General features: G+C 41.6%; 1 protein-coding gene across 3 annotated transcripts in view; it reads left to right on the top strand.

Moving 5' to 3' along the window:
• USP25 (ubiquitin specific peptidase 25) overlaps positions 1 to 16,551 on the top strand; it is a 104,897-nt gene that overhangs the window by 52,761 nt on the left and 35,585 nt on the right. For all 3 annotated transcript variants that reach the window (XM_018565524.1, XM_018565526.1, XM_018565525.1), the window contains exons 8-11: positions 1,551 to 1,627; positions 5,293 to 5,366; positions 8,953 to 9,101; positions 12,855 to 12,982. In XM_018565524.1, coding sequence (XP_018421026.1) covers positions 1,551 to 1,627; positions 5,293 to 5,366; positions 8,953 to 9,101; positions 12,855 to 12,982 — 428 coding nt within the window. The remainder of the gene's footprint in view (positions 1 to 1,550; positions 1,628 to 5,292; positions 5,367 to 8,952; positions 9,102 to 12,854; positions 12,983 to 16,551) is intronic.

Here is a 16,551-nt window from a genome sequence, read left to right as displayed (position 1 = left end):
TCCAGGAGCAAATTAGATACTCTAAGGCTCTGTTCACACCTAGGCCTATCGAATATGCGTTTGTCGCGCGTTTCGTGACACGCGTTTTTACCGCGATTCGCTTTTCCGAGGGCTACTTGGATGTATCCCAATGGAAACGCGCAACAAAAACGCACATTTGCATGGGGGTGTGCTGGGATTCCTGTGGCAAGAACCTATGGATTCCTACGGCACATCTCCCTGTTAAGATGCATCCTTCATACAGGAAAAATAGAGAAAAGCGGGGCTGTTAAAGTGTCCAAACTATACCAAATGTCCTTCAAACATACATGGTTTTGTATAGAAAATAGATTTTATTACATTAAAATAAACATAATTTAAAGACTTGGTTACATTCCAAATGCCATTGGTATGATACAATATTATTATATAATATTTATACAATGTATTATGCCAATGACATTTCTAATGTAACCAAGTCTTTAAATTATGTTAGTGATTTTCCCCATAGTTCTCCTAAGGGTCATAGGAGAACACAAACTAGCGTTCTCCCGTGACCCAAAGCTCAGTATACCGCGAGCTACAGCTTGCGGTATACTGAGACGCCGGAACAGATCCCGACATTGCTGTCGAGATCCACCCAGCTGCGGGATTGACAGCTGGCCCTGCCTATCCAGAGGTAGAGCCATCTGTGCCCACCCCTTTACCCCGTCCATTCCGCCAGTCAGCACTGGAGGATCGGGCGGGGGAATCCCTGCAGGGACTCTCACTCACGGCTCTCTGCAGGGATAGATCGAGAAGTGAGCAAGCGACGGTATGTATTCGCTCACTTCCCGATCTACTGAGCTGACCTGTGACCGTTTCATTGTCACAGGTCGGCTCAGATTATGAGGCTGAGTGAAAATCCCTGGCCTCATAATTCTCCTTTTAATGTAATCTATTTTTTATACAAAACCATGTATGTTTGATGGACATTTCGTATGGTTTGGACACTTTAAAAGCCCCGCTTGTCTCTATTTTTCTTGTATACATTTCTACTAAGGGGTGTGGTGCCTATCCCTAATGGTTCAATTATTATGAGTTTAAGATGCATCCTTTAGCGGCACTCCAAATGTAATCCTACATGCAATAAATTGGGATAGATGACTGTCGCTGGACGTTGGATAAATGCGCCCAATAAGAATCATCTGTCCCAAACTGCAGGAATCCCAGAACGCGACAAAAGTCCCAGTGTGAATGGGGTCTAAACATGTACATTTCAATGCAGGCACAATTGATGGATGAGTTATAAAGTTTAAACTTACCACATTAATTTCTCCTGCATTTAAATAAAACAGATTTAGGAGGCGAATGAGGGCTTATCATATATGGATCACATATATGCCTTGAGCAATCGGCTTAGAGATTTTCCAGCTGCAGATGTAATTTAATTTTACATTGCTTGCTCCCCTGCATAGTATTTGTTTTGTTTTTGTTTATGCTGTGAAATGTTGTTAAATTATGGATGGAGTGATCAGTCTCTCTTTTTTGCCATCCTGTTGTAACACTGATTTTCTTTTTGTTTCCTGCAGCAAGATGTTAGTGAATTCACCCACAAACTGCTGGACTGGCTGGAAGACGCTTTCCAGATAAAGGCAGAGGAGGAAAGGTGAGGGATGTGCCGTTGGCACCGCCTTGTTTGCATTAAATTAAGATGGGCAAGCTGAGACTAGAATTCCCTTTATGAAATGGCACGGAGAATTACACACAAGAACGTTCTCATTATTCTCCCTTCCTGTGTCACATGGATTGATGACCATGTTCTCACGTTCCCATAAGCTGTTCTTGTATTCATGTTGTATTCATTCTTGTATTCATTTGGCATTTAAACATTCTTGAATCACATGTACAAGCTTCATGGGAATGAATCAGCCTATATTTAAACTTAGTTGAGGTGTTAACATTTTACCTGTGGCTTGTCCTGACACTTCAGTTTAGTCTGGCCACAAGTAACAGTTACTATTATATTATACAGGATTTATATAGCGCCAACAGTTTGCGCAGCGCTTTACAATATTTGGAAGGCATTACAGTTACAATACAAGACGAGATGGTAAGGAGGGCCATGCCTGTTGGAGCTTACAATCTAAAAGGGAGGGGCAAGAGGTGTTTTCACCTTGCCAACACAACCAGAAAGTCAAGCTAGGACGTCTCGCCCTATAGCGACCGTTTCGAAAGCATAACGCGTGCCATTTCATTCTTGTACTTGTGTTTTTGTGTTTCCAAATCACTAAGGGCTTATCACACAGATCTTCTGAACTTGCTGCCTACTTTTGTTATAATGTTGTTTTTGTTGCGTGGAATTTTGTGTGGAAAAGTAACAAAATAAATAAATAAATTTGTTTAAAAAAAAACACACATATATATATATATATATCTAAACCCAAGAATAAAACTTTAGAGGCCCTGCCACTAACTTTAAAAATTGCAGGTAAAAGCACAGAAAAATCAAGTATTTGAAATACTTTACTTTAAGCATTTCTCCTTTCCATATTATTATTTTTTTTGATTGACTTGCCGTCTGCCTCTGAACTTGCTAGGAAATTGACACTCCAGAAAGAGCCAATTCCCTAGTGCAGCCCCTCTCCCTCTTTGCATGTCAAAACCCTGTCCTCTTCCAGGTGTCCAATTGTTTTCTGTACTGGCCCAGCTACCCTAGCCCTCACCTTCCTGCATAACCTTTCATGTTGCAGCCAGGGGCAGAGTGAAGAGGAGTACTATAGAGCAGGGGTAGGCAACATTGGCATGCCAGCTGTGGTGAAACTACCAATCCTATCATGTTTTGCAATGCTGATTTGTAGTTTCACAACAGCTAAAGTCCTGAGGTTGCCTGCCCCTGTTATGGGGTGTTACTGCAGTGACAGTTCTGAGTCTGCTCAAATCACATTCAAGATGACAGAGCCCAGCAGCAGTCTCGGATGAATTAAAGGAAGGAGAGCACACCGTGCATGGGCGCAATTTCGACACGCTGTGTGGGTGTCCAATCACCTAGAGGTTTTTGCAGACAGACTGTTCAGGACCTACAGAATACGATAGGAAAGGGCAGCTTTTTTAACATCTGAACAGTACTTTGAAAACTGCTGAGGGTGATGGAAAGCATGGGGGATTTTTGGGGGAAATATGCAGAAGAGTAAACTAACCCTCTAACGTGTTTGTGTAATTATAAAAGCAGTTCTCAATCTTTTCAGATCTACAGCTTGCATCAAATAATACCTGGTGATCCTATCATAAAGGTCCTTGTTAAAGACACCTATTGTCATGGAGTGACAACCATCATGCCCGTGCATTGTGCCCCTTTCACATGTGCCCCTGCTGGAGAGTACAGACAGCTGTGGTGCCACACATTGTGGCGTGGTCCTCTGTTTTCATTACCAGTTAAAGAATACAGAACCATGATATGCTGCGAGAGGCTGAACAACAGCAGCACAGAAATGCAAAAGAGGTTAAAAAGTTAAGAATGTAAAAATAGTATATTATGTTTAATATAAACACTTTCATGAGCTTAAGGGGAACTCTTATCAAACTATAAAGCACTTCCATCCCCTAGTCCTAGCAGGCTGCGGTAATCGTATACTGGTAATTGTAGTGGAAAGGCTCCAGATTCTGGCTTGTAACATGTATTTTCCAAGGCAACTGACAACAAGCAGGGAATAGAAGGAGAGTGCTCTGTTTTTGCAGCGAGTAGTCACACTTGTAGTTGTCACAGAAAGAGCCCATACACATCTGTCACTTCCTTCCTTTCAACATTTTGGTGGCTTCACTCAGCTCCGTGGAGGTTAGGGTAGATTCAGCTCTGCGAGCGATCACTTTTGTTCTTATAATTGGCTTTTTCACTGTTTAGCAATTCCATAAAGATCACGGCGCTGCCCCTGGGCTGCGAACATTTCCTGACAATTGAAGAGCTCAGTGACATGCACATTGCACTGGAGGCGAGAGGGAAAATGAAGCAGCAGTAACATGTCAAAGCATTTACTCTGCTCTCAGTAGAGAAGGTTATTCAAGAACTCTTACTTTGACTTTGTGGTGGTTGGAAGGCTTTTTTTTAATTTTTTTTATCTTCCTTCTCAAAGAATGCACAGTGCTTTATTGTCACCATCAGTGATTGTGATGGACAGTACAAAACAGTTGAAAAGATTCCCCACTTAGGGCTCCAGTTATAAAGCAGCGGTTACGCCTTACAGTGCCCATACTGCTGCTTTTATAAGCATGGTGATGTCGAGCAGAGAGCTTGGTTAGCTCTCTGCTATAAATAGGCCCCTAAGACTCCATTCACACCTATATTTTAGGTGCAATCGGGGATTCCTGTGTCAGGAACTTGCAATTTCCTGCAGCAGGAATCCCTAGTCAGCCGTTGACAAGCAGTAGCTGTCAACCATATAAGTTAATGATTGGGTGACAGCTGCTGCATTTGAACGCCAGCACTCTGCATGTATTTGCATGTGTAATGATTACATGGGGTTAAGAATCAATCACCTGCCAACTTCTACCCATCATTTCTTTCTCCTAGCTGCCCCCTTCTTGCCCACTCTTCACATATTCCCTTTCTGGTCTGTTCTTCACCTGGCTCGCTGGGCCATCTCTAACTTTTTCTACCTGTTTTTAAACCCTCTCTATTCTTCTTTGCACTTCTCTGTTTACTTTCCCCATCCCTGAGGCCATGTACCACACACGATTTTTGAGTTACACAATACTAACCCGAAGACATTGTATTACACCGTGTGGCCTACGTGACAAAGAACTCTAAAACTTCCCTTGTAACTCTTTCTCAACTGTTGAGACTGTCTCAACTGTCTCAACTGTAAGCAGAGATGGGGATGCATATGCCCTCTTAACTTGTCTCTGTAATATATGCCTTACATATATTGTGCAGCAACGGCCCGCTGCAATGACATAGGGCCTGATATGTTCACTTTTACGTTGTAGCACAATATCTACATGGTTCTAGATTTAATATGTGCATCTCTATAACGTTTGCTGTGCGACTGTTACATCAAGACTTTGTCTTTTGTATGCTTTTATACGTTTTAATAAAGACGTTTTGAATTGAAAAAAAGAATCAATCACTATCCCTGTACACATGATCTCCGCGTCCTGGCAAAGTGACTTTTGGATTAACTATGATTGGGTGGTGCGGGCAGATGCCCGGTGCTCCTTTACCACAGTTTATATAGTTTACTGTATTTAATGTTAAACATGTATAAAGCATTTTTGTTTTATAGATCATATTCCTTAATGAAACCCAACAATGTTTGTGATTTTTGTTATTTTCCCCAGAGATGCAGAAAAGCCAAAGAACCCAATGGTGGAGCTGTTCTATGGGCGATTCCTGGCAGTGGGTGTTCATGAAGGTTGGTATTTGATATACTGTAGTTTATGGAAAAGTTTGAAAAGCTATAGACTGGCTCTAGAATATGGTCTTTCATCTGCTAAACATAATCGGTTTCAAACTGTCAATTGAATGGGCCGCTTTATTAATATGCTCTGCATGATGCTTCAACTGGTTCATCTGAAAAGAATTCAACTTACGTTACTACTACGATACACTTATTGCAGACAGGGAACTGTTCAATGATTTACACGTCTCAACTCATTCACTTCTACATTAGGGTAAACACTGTGTGACGTCTAAGCCCTTGCCTCTAATCATTATTGCTCTTTATTAATGCTCTTAGTTATGAGATGTCCAACAAGCCATAAAAGGGTAATGGTCCACAAATGCTTGGCCATATAACCCAAGAAATCATAACTTGAATTTGAATAACGCATATAGACTTTACAGACATGTCTGTGATGTTGATGAGTTTGGACAGCAGTGTGGCTTTCTGCAGGACGATGGCTGCCATAGTGGAGGTCTTCAACTTCTTTGTAAGTGTAGCCTGACTGCTGATGTAAAAATATTTAGCCAGTTGTGTAGTGCCACGGGCCACAGAGGTATATGGGCTTCTTGCATTATATGGCTGCATTGGTATGCATTCCGGATAGGAATTCTACTTTTCTTTTTCTGAAACAGAGATCCTGGGGGTCTTTATTGTTTTACTGCTTTTATTTACTTTTAATTTTTTAAACTTCTTTTTTTTTTTTACTTTACTGCTATCACATAGGGGTCTTGCTGGCTTCCTGTGTGATAACACAATGGAATTGACAATGAGACATTAGGGGGTCACCTCTGCGCTCTAATGAACCTAATCAAGCACAGATCTTGCTTGATTAGCTTCTTCCCCTACCCAAACGTCTGAGATAAATGTGGAAGAGAAGAAATGCTTGTCGCTTCTTGCTTAATTCACTGCAGGGATGATCAGTGAATGGTTCTGGGTGCCCAGGAGGGAGGTCCCTTACCGCTTTACAGCCTCCCAAATTGCTTCCATTAGAAAGCAACACATAAGCCTTACATTGCTGGCAGCAAATGGATTAAAGTGATCCTGTAATGTATTTTTAGACTGCAGAAACCCATAAAAGAAGAGTGTCCATTCTTACCTCTACGCTACCCATGGCTCAGAACACTAATCCGTTCCAGAGGGGTGGTCCCCTGAAGTCCGCTGGGAAACAGACACTTCTGGGAGTGTCAGTCTCCTGTGTCTTCCTCGGCCCTCACTGGTTCTTCCCTCCAACCTTCACATCATTACAGGACGCAGTAATGATGTGAAAGTCTGCAGGAGTAACCAGGGAGTGCTACTGGGGGACCCAAAGAGACCAACATTCTCATGTTGACTTCCAGGAGACTTCAAGTGAACCATTCCCTCTGAAATAAACACTTAGTGATGCAGGATATGAATTTGTGCAGTTATAAAATATGTAACTGGGTCATTTTATGTAAGCTTATTGGGAGCTAATTCAGAAACTGGTTTTGTTTTAATGCATTACTTCAGCGGGGCTGTCACATATTTGTCATATGAGTTTTCAGTTTCATTGGATCCAGCCTGCACCTCACTGCAGAATACTTGCTAGGTGGCAACAATGACCGCATAACGGCCACTTCTGACTTGTGTGTGAGCAGCAAGAGGCGGCAAGGGCATAAGGCAGTGCAAAGTACAGACATGCATAGCAACTAATAGCATTTTAAATTATTGTAGTCAGATCAAGTAGAGGAATTTCTTGGAATGTAAAAAGGTAATCCTTGCAGTGGGAGCTACCCAGGCACTGCAATTGTTAACCGCTTGCTTTTCTCTAGGGACTCAAATAAAACAAAATATACTCACCCGATCCCTGATCCCATCTGGAAGCTAGACCGGTCCTATCACGTCCAATGCACTCCATTCACCTGCATTAGACATGAGCATACAGTTGGGGTCACTTCAGCTCTGAGTGAGTATACTATCTGTGTTCCATCCACTAGAGAAAAATGAGCAGTAAAACCTTGCAGCGCAGGAGTAACGCCTCTGCAAAGGTTAACCTTTTACATGCCTGGAGTTCTTCAGGGAAAATTCAACTTAAAATTCAACTTTCACTCTTCACAAAACATTAATACAACATACATAATTGTGACACCAGCCCTTCTTAATTAAATGTTATTGAAAATTACCTTTTCCTTTTTAATTTGCAGCCGCTGTATTTTTGTTCTCTGGTGCCACCATATACTCAAGTGCACAGCTCTTACTTTAGCCCCTGAAAAGAAAAGCCTATAATGCAACTGCAGTCTGGCAGGCTCTGTAATTTACACTATAAAAAGATACAGATATTATTTATTGGTACTTGGCATTGAAGGGCCTCTCTGAGAGTATCTGATGTTTGAGTGGACAGCGGGCCCCTAGGCTTTTTTTTTTTTTCCTTAGCTGTCAGGGTTGTTGAGTATTTATAGTGGCTTTCCTTATTTTTGAAATGCGTTTTTTGTATTGAAATAGATAGAGAGCACTTGGTTAAGAAACAGTATTACATTGTAGTTCTTTCTTCCTGGGGGATGAGGGCTGGCTGCTTCCGGAACACTTGATGGAGAATTAACAGTGACAAGTGTACTTGTCTTGGCATTCCTCGGATATTATGGGACTGATGTCACATAGAAAAGCCTTGTCCTTGGTCACAAAGTATGGGTAAAGGCACAAACATTTCACCAACAAATACATTACACAGCTTGTTTATGGAAGTTCAGAGTGATGAACCCTCTGTTGGCATACAGATACAGGTTGCATTGGGCCACACACACAGTTCAGCTTTTAGGCAAATGAGAATTTTTTTTTTCTGAGAATGTTTGCCAAAACCAAATGATTTTTCCTTCTAAGGCTGGCCTTAGAAGGATAATTGGTCTCAGCGCCACACCCCCTTCAATTCACAATTGAGGCAAGCAATATGTATATTTGGATTTCAAAAGGTGCTTTTTACAAGGTTTTCTGTAAACCAAAGATTAAAACACAACAGTTTAAAACATCTTCCATGTCCCATTTTTATCCCTTCAACATCCAACCTCTCACAGCCATATCAATAACAGATTCTATACATTAGGGATGCATCGATACCAATACTAGTATGGGTACATGTGCCGATGCCGAGTATTTGGGCGAGTACTCGTACTCGCCCAAAAGCTCCGATGCCTAGCCCGATACTTCTGGTATCAGGAAGCCGGGCAGCGAGTCATTACACGCTGCCCGTCTTCCTGATTGGTTGGGAAGCTGGGCAATCAGTAAAGCCGGGCGCCGTGTAATAATTGGGCGCCTCGTCACCTCATGACGAGGGAGCATGGAGCCGGCTTGCCGGGCACCGCGTTATTTCACTTCCTGATTTATTTTACTGAAAACTTTGTAAAAAGCACCTTTTCAAACCCCATTATATATCTTGCTTGCCTCAATTCTGAAAATGTTTGACAATGCACATTTCCCCAAAGATCGTGGACATTTTATTATTTCCAGGTATAGGGAGATCTCTTGATGATCTGACGCTAAGAGTGTTCTCTCTAATTTCCTGTCCTTCATTTTTATTGTTAATGTTTGATTCTCTCTTGTTAAGGAAAGAAATTTGAAAACACTGAGATGTTCGGGCAGTATCCTCTCCAGGTGAACGGATTTAAAGACTTGCACGAGTGCCTAGAGGCTGCCATGATAGAGGGAGAGATTGAGTCATTGCATTCAGAGAACTCCAGCAAGTCTGGTCAAGAGGTGAGAAATAGTGGGGGCATAATCATCTGTACCGTGAAAGCAGACAATTGTATGTGACCCTTCAAGACATCAGAAGTGTATCTAAAGCCAAAACCTTTGTTGTATTTTTCAGGCTTTTTCAATCTATGTCCCATTAGGGAGATTTCTCTTCACTGCTTTGTAGACACAACAGGAAATGAGAGGAAGGGCTTGTGTTGATTGACTTTGCACTTGTGTCAATGAGCAAATGCAGATTGCATCCAGATGCCTTCCACTTGTTTGCAACGCTTCTAAAGTCCACTCACAGCCCATTGACAGGTGCATTTGACATCTTTTTAGGCTGATGCAAGCTGCTTTGAGTTGCTTTTGTATGGACATTGACTTATATGGTTAGAGAAGCAAATTCTGACATGAACAAAACGTTTTGGCTTTAGATGCACTTTAATGTTAACTATATTGCATTTTGCTTCATAAAGCAACTACAGAGTCGTAATACCCAGGTGCCTTAAAGGAGTACTCCTCTTGCATTCCAGAAGTGTACTGAGACCTTCTATCCCGGAGTGTATGAGATTTATGTGGAGCTTGTTAGTTAAATATAGAGAGTAGATCAATGGGGCCATTGCTTGGCATCCTCCTTTATCACGTAAATAATGGAACACACTGCAGCATAGGTCCATGTTGATGCACCAAAGCATCCAATCCAAAAAAGTGTCATGCTGCGGGCCAGCATTTCTGTATATTAATCCTTCCACTGCCCGTACACAGCAACTTCAGACACAACTGTTTCATCGCAAAAACCTTCAAACATGCCCATGTAATGTGATACCATCCCCACCATATAGGAATTAATGTCTTAATATATGGACTGTTGGCGATAGGTTGCCTTGATCCAATTAGAAACTGAAGTGGCCAGGCCAGGACATTGCCATTAGAGCTGCAGCTAACGATTATTTTCAAAATCGATTAGTTAGCCGATTATTAAGTTCGATTAATCGGTTAATCGGATAAACAATACAATACATTTTTAAAAATGGCTCCAGTGATGGACTACTAGTTTGTATTGAGATTGCACTTCATCACAGGAGCAAGCTTGGAGCGGTAGAAGTAGAAAAGAAAAGAAAAAAAAATATATAGTGGTGTGCAATATAGTGAAAAGGAAAGTGTAAAATTATACAGCAATTAATGCAGAATGGCACCGACTATAGAGGACTACACATCCCAGCAATAGTACATTATAGCTGGCGGTATTCTGCATTGCACTGTATAATGTACTGTTGCTGGGTTTTGTAGTCCTCTATAGCTGGTGGTATTCGGCATTGCACCACTGTATAATTTACTATTGCTGGGATTTATTGTACTCCTCTATAGCTTGTGGTATTCCGCAGTATAATGTATTATTGCTGGGATTTGTAGTCCTCTATACAGCTCAGTGCAGAATATCACCAGCTATATAGGAGTACAACAAATCCCAGCAATACATTATACATACAGTGTATAATGTATTGCTGGGATTTGTATTCCTCTATAGCTGATGGTACATTGCTCTATATAATACAGAGCACAATGTACCATCAGCTATAGAGGAATACAAATCCCAGCAATACATTATAGAGCACCATGTGTGGGAAAGTGCAGGCTTACCTGAGCAGTCTTCCAGCAACTTGCTTCTGAGATCGGACCTGTCTATCGGCGGCTGTCATCCCCCCACACCTGCTCCTCCTTACTACATCTCCCCGCGTCCCTGTGCCGATCGTGGATGTGGGCGGGCGGTGAGTGTGAGGCGGGGAGGAGGTGCGGCGTGAAGAGCGTGGATGCGGGCGGGTCTGGCAGCGGCGAGCGTGAGGTGGGGAGGAGGTGCGGCGCGCAGCGTGTGTGGAGCCGTGAACAGGGCCAACTGATCAGAAGCCGATTAATCGATTATTGAAAAAGTTGACAACTTTTTCAATAGATTATAATCGATTAGTTGTTGCAGCCCTAATTGCCATACATATAGCCAGCATTAGGCTCGGGTCAATAAACAGCCATTTAAACCATGTTTTTTTCTTAATTTTAATTTGCATTGTGCTAGTTTGTCACTTTTGGGAGTGTCAGCATTTTCATAAATCTAGTTTCAGAAAAGCAGGTTTTTGATTTCCTTCTAACTGCTTTCTTTGCACAATCTGTAGATTGATGTTGCCCAAGCTGAAGGAACATTAATCTATGTTCCCACTTTGATGGCCAGCAGCTGACACTGTGCTGTATGTTATATTTTACAACATGAACTAAAAAAATCGATCAGGCGGAGGGTTTGTGTAGGAGCGATTCTCGTTAGTCCTGTGCTGATCTGTTCAGCACTCTCAGTACAGGAATTGCTAAAGTTGTTTGGCTTGCTACCTGCATACATGGCCGTTCCTGAATCCTACACAATGCAGGTGGAAAAGATAAATGCTGTCAACTTCTCTGCAGTGCTTTCAGAAAAAAAAAGTCTATGTAGAAAGCTATGTACCACTCATATTATTAGATTAAATCATAGTAACCAGTAAGCTGAAAAAACTACCATAACCTAAACCATAAAATGTTTCTGTAAAAAAATAAAAAACATAGAAGATTACTCACTAAGCTGCAAAAGGCAGCCAAATGAATAACCGAGCTGAAGTGAAGGGAGCCCAAGCCTCTTCTGCTATTAATTGAAGACCCGTATGGCTAGTTTGAACCATACATCAGGTCATTTGGCCTGCTTCACCTGCCTTCGGCTCAGCCGAACAGCCTCAGCATGTTTGGCTGAACCGCAGGGAAGAACCCGTTCGCCTCAGCCGATGCAACATCTTGGCAGGGAGCTCATCTGCATCTGGGTACCCCTTTTCATAAAGGGGGCACCCAGATGCCACCCCTTGTGAATAAGTAAGGGGTTGTTGTTACCCCTACCTATTCACTAAAGAGAAAGAAAATAGTAAATACACCACACCATGAAAAAGGTCCTTTAATTGAACAAAAAACAAGTCAGTTTTTCACAAGTCCTTTATTCTTAACTTGGCGAAATGAAAAAAGCGCAGCGCTACTGCCGAACTCCGGCTTTTGTAATTCATTGCATTCTGTTTCATGTAGATTTTACACAGCACCCCAACTTTTTTGGATTTGGGGTAAATGTACTCCTGTTTGGCTATAGTTCTCTTTTAAAGGGGGCACAAATACTGGACCACTTAATAGCTGTTCTCCCAGTTTAGGAAAAGGAAATCATAGGGACTAATTTATAAAGTATAGCTTGGCAGATGACATTTGCAGGGCATTATTGCCACTAGGTGGAGCCGAGGAACATAGGAATTGAAATTGGAGTCACCGGGTACATTTATCGATATATGAATGTAAGTTTCTGCATGATTCCGTCCGATACAAACATACAAGCGTCAGACTATGTGTGGACATAGAACGATTGCATTCAACTAGTGCCTATTACCAGCATGTCGATGAACCAGACTGGAAAATATTTTAGCAATTGCGGTTTTCTTAGCGTATTTATAGTGAGCTCATATTTGAGACATTGCATTTTTTCTACCGTGGAAGTAATTTTTGATGATAATGTCATAAAGCTGACATTGCTTAGTAATGTATCCTAAAATAAAAATATGTTCCCTCGTGTATTATGCCTCATACATTCCCTTACGAAGATGTAAGAGTCTAGCATTTGCCAACTCATGGAATAGTCAGAATCTCTTGTGTGTAGATAATGTGCACGCATGTTTGCTTTTACTATAGGTCGGGGTAAAATGTATAATTTGTATGCTTCATTCTTGACAGCACTGGTTCACAGAACTTCCACCTGTCCTGACGTTTGAGCTGTCCAGGTTTGAGTTTAATCAAGCATTGGGAAGGCCTGAGAAAATCCACAACAAGCTAGAATTTCCACCATGTTTGTACATGGATAGGTAAGTACCCACAACATATGTTTTTGATGTGATCACTGCAATGAATGTATCCAAGTTTATTATTGGCTCAATGGCCTCAAGTTGCATGGCTTGCAGGAGGAAAGGTAAATATATGTGCTGTCCATGGTAACCACTCAGATTTCAGCTTTTTCTTTTTTATTGCACGTGAACCTGGTTACTATGAGTAAGGCTTTGCGTTTTGCTTTCCTGCTATGTTGACAAATCATTACTTGTGTAATACAGTTTCTGGGATGTTGTGCAAATTATCAGTTTCGATTGAGAGATTCACTTGCAGCAATATCAAGCCTTATGTTCTCATCTATATTATACAGCTGAGTTGTAGCCGCCAATTGCACATGAGCTCTGAACAACATCAAATTCGCAAGTTTTCAGCGCCATTTGTGTAGCACGTTCTGCGTACATAAAGTGGCAAGCTTTTGCATTCAGATTGTGACACATTGACGAAAGTGGGCAAACTTGCTGCAAGTAATAAAACGCGTAGATGTGAACCATGGCCATAGAAATGAATGGGAATTTTCTTTCCCCCCGCATTTTTTTGTATGCAGAAAAAGCTCTCCAAAATGTTTAGTGTGAATGAGGGCTAAAGGATTCCTAGGAAGTGCAATGGGTGCACAGAAGTGTAACTTCATTGACACGGGGGCACAAGGGTGACCTCAGGAATAGAGACTTACTAAGTAAGGATTTCACTGGGGAGGAGTTGCTTAAAGTGGAACTAAAAGTCATCTTATTGTAACTGTAATGTCTTCCTTATATTGTAAAGTGCTGCGCAAACTGTTGGTGCTATATAAATACTGTATAATAATTTTGAAATACAAGAACCCCATCTATCTTTTATATAATTTCACATAATTCCCTACATATAAGAAATCAGTTTAAGGTCCCTGTCAAAAAGCTGTGTTTATCAGTAGATCGTCTGAACACAGGTGCATTGTTTCCTATGGGCCCATGCACAGAGTGTGTAAAGATAAGTATACTTGATCTGCGTTCAGATCTGTAAAATAAAAATAGAGAAATCTGCGTCTAAGATCCTACATATGGATTGTATTGTACGCTGCATGCATATAAACGTTTCTGCTATATTGTACTCTATCCTTTATTGGCCTGCTCGTGGGCGACATGTACATACTATATAATCAGCTTGATTACACGTTATTTAGTTGACAAGTTAGACCGGAATATCTGCCTGCATCCTAACCGTGAATGATGGCAAGAAGGAGCTGAATAGCATCAGGGCACATTTGTACATATGATGTACGAATGTAAATGTTAGGACAAATGTTACATGCGTAGAGTCTACGGACAGGATTTTACATCGGATCTTGCTGCCTGCAAGATTCTACATAAAGTCATACTAAATGAGAGCTAATTCTGCTCTATTCAAGAGGAACTTTACCCATCTCTTTGAAATAAAAACAAAGACAGCTTTGGAAATATTTAGTAATGATAATCTACAAACAGATACTTCTAGATAATTGCCAGCTTTGTATTCTTTGCATATCTTCTCTTTTCTTCCCAAGTCTTCTGACAGTGGCCATGTTAACTAATTAGAGATTACAAAGCTCTCCCTTTTACTTCCTGAAAATCTGGTTCATGTGACAATGCACATCATTAGAGCTGCAGCTAACGATTATTTTCAAAATCGATTAGTTAGCCGATTATTAAGTTCGATTAATCGGTTAATCGGATAAATAAAATACATTTTAAAAAATGGCTCCAGTGATGGACTACTAGTTTGTATTGAGGTTGTAGTCCATCACAGGAGCAAGCTTGGACCGGTGGAAGTAAAAAAATGGTGTGGTGTGCAATATAGTGAAATGGAAAGTGTAAAATTATACAGCAATGAATGCAGAATGGCAGCGGCTATAGAGGACTACAAATCCCAGCAATAGTACATTATACAGCGCAATGCAGAATATCACCAGCTATAGAGGACTACAACAAATCCCAGAAATAGTACATTATAGCTGGCGGTATTCTGCGTTGCGCTGTATAATGTACTGTTGCTGCGTTTTGTAGTCCTCTATAGCTAGTGGTATTCGGCATTGCACCACTGTATAATGTATTATTGCTGGGATTTGTAGTCCTCTATACAGCGCAGAATATCACCAACTATAGAGGAGTACAACAAATCCCAGCAATACATTATACATACAGTGTATAATGTATTGCTGGGATTTGTATTCCTATGTATAATATACAGCACAATGTACCATCAGCTATAGAGGAATACAAATCCCAGCAATACATTATAGAGCACCATGTGGGTGGGGGGAGTGCAGGCTTACCTGAGCAGTCTTCCAGCAACTTGCTTCTGAGATCGGACCTGTCTATCGGCGGCTGTCATCCCCCCACACCTGCTCCTCCTTACTACATCTCCCCGCGTCCCTGTGCCAATCGTGGATGTGGGCGGGCGGTGAGTGTGAGGCGGGAAGGAGGTGTGGCGTGTAGAGCGCGGATGCGGGCGGGTCTGGCAGCGGTGAGCGTGAGTTGGGGAAGGAGGTGCGGCGCGCAGCGTTTGTGGACCCGTGAACAGGGCCAACTGATCGGAAGCCGATTAATCGATTATTGAAAAAGTTGACAACTTTTTCAATAATCGATTATAATCGATTATGTCGATTAGTTGTTGCAGCCCTACACATCATCTCCGGGGAGGAAAATACCTTTCCCTGAGAGCTCATGAGATTTCCCAGCCATGCTCTGCTTGGGCACGATTAAATTATTTGTGTCAGAACTGAACTAGGAAGTAGATAAACTGTATTTGTAAGTAAATGAAAAACAAGTTTGTTTAATGAATGTAAGATGATTTTAAATCGGTATGCATATCTGCATGCTGATGGGATTTTTAGTGAAAGGGGGTAAAGGTCCGCTTTAAGTTATACAAGGCTTTCAATTTGACCTGTATTGAAGTTGCACTTGGAGGTGATCAAGCACCTTACAAGAGGAGAGGAAACTTGGAGGACTTTGCCAGCTTGTTCTAATGATCAGACTGCAGTCAGACAGGGGACACCGCAAACTGAGGAGCTAGTTTCGGAATAGTGATGAAACATTTTGGGCACATAGTGAGTTGTGGAATGGAACTACAAACATTTGGCCAAATAGAACTGTTGTCATATACACTATATTGCGGAACGTATTGAGGCACCCCCTCCAAATCATTGGATTCAGGTGTTCCAATCACCTCCATGGCCACATGTGTATAACATCAAGCACCTAGGCATGCAGACTGCTTCTACAAACATTTGTGACAGAATGGGTCGCTCTCAGGAGCTCAGTGAATTCAAGCGTGGTACCGTGATAGGTTACCACATGTGCAAAAAAGTCCATCGTTGAAATTTCCTTGCTACTAAATATTTCACGGTCACCTGTTAGTGGTATTATAACAAAGTGGAAGCAACTGGGAACAACAGCAACTCAGCCACGAAGTTGTAGGCCACGTAAAATGACAGAGCGGGGTCAGCGCATGCTGAAGCACACAGTGTGCAGAAGTCGCCAACTGTCTGCAGGGTCAATAGTTACAGACCTCCAAACTTCGTGTGGCCTTCAGATTG

Source organism: Nanorana parkeri, unplaced genomic scaffold (assembly GCF_000935625.1).
Source record: "Nanorana parkeri isolate BGI_ZX_2015 unplaced genomic scaffold, ASM93562v1 scaffold856, whole genome shotgun sequence".
In the NCBI taxonomy this organism is placed as follows: Eukaryota; Metazoa; Chordata; class Amphibia; order Anura; family Dicroglossidae; genus Nanorana; species Nanorana parkeri.
The sequence above is the reverse complement of the archived record's forward strand: the minus strand, read 5'-3'. Positions and strand labels throughout refer to the sequence as shown.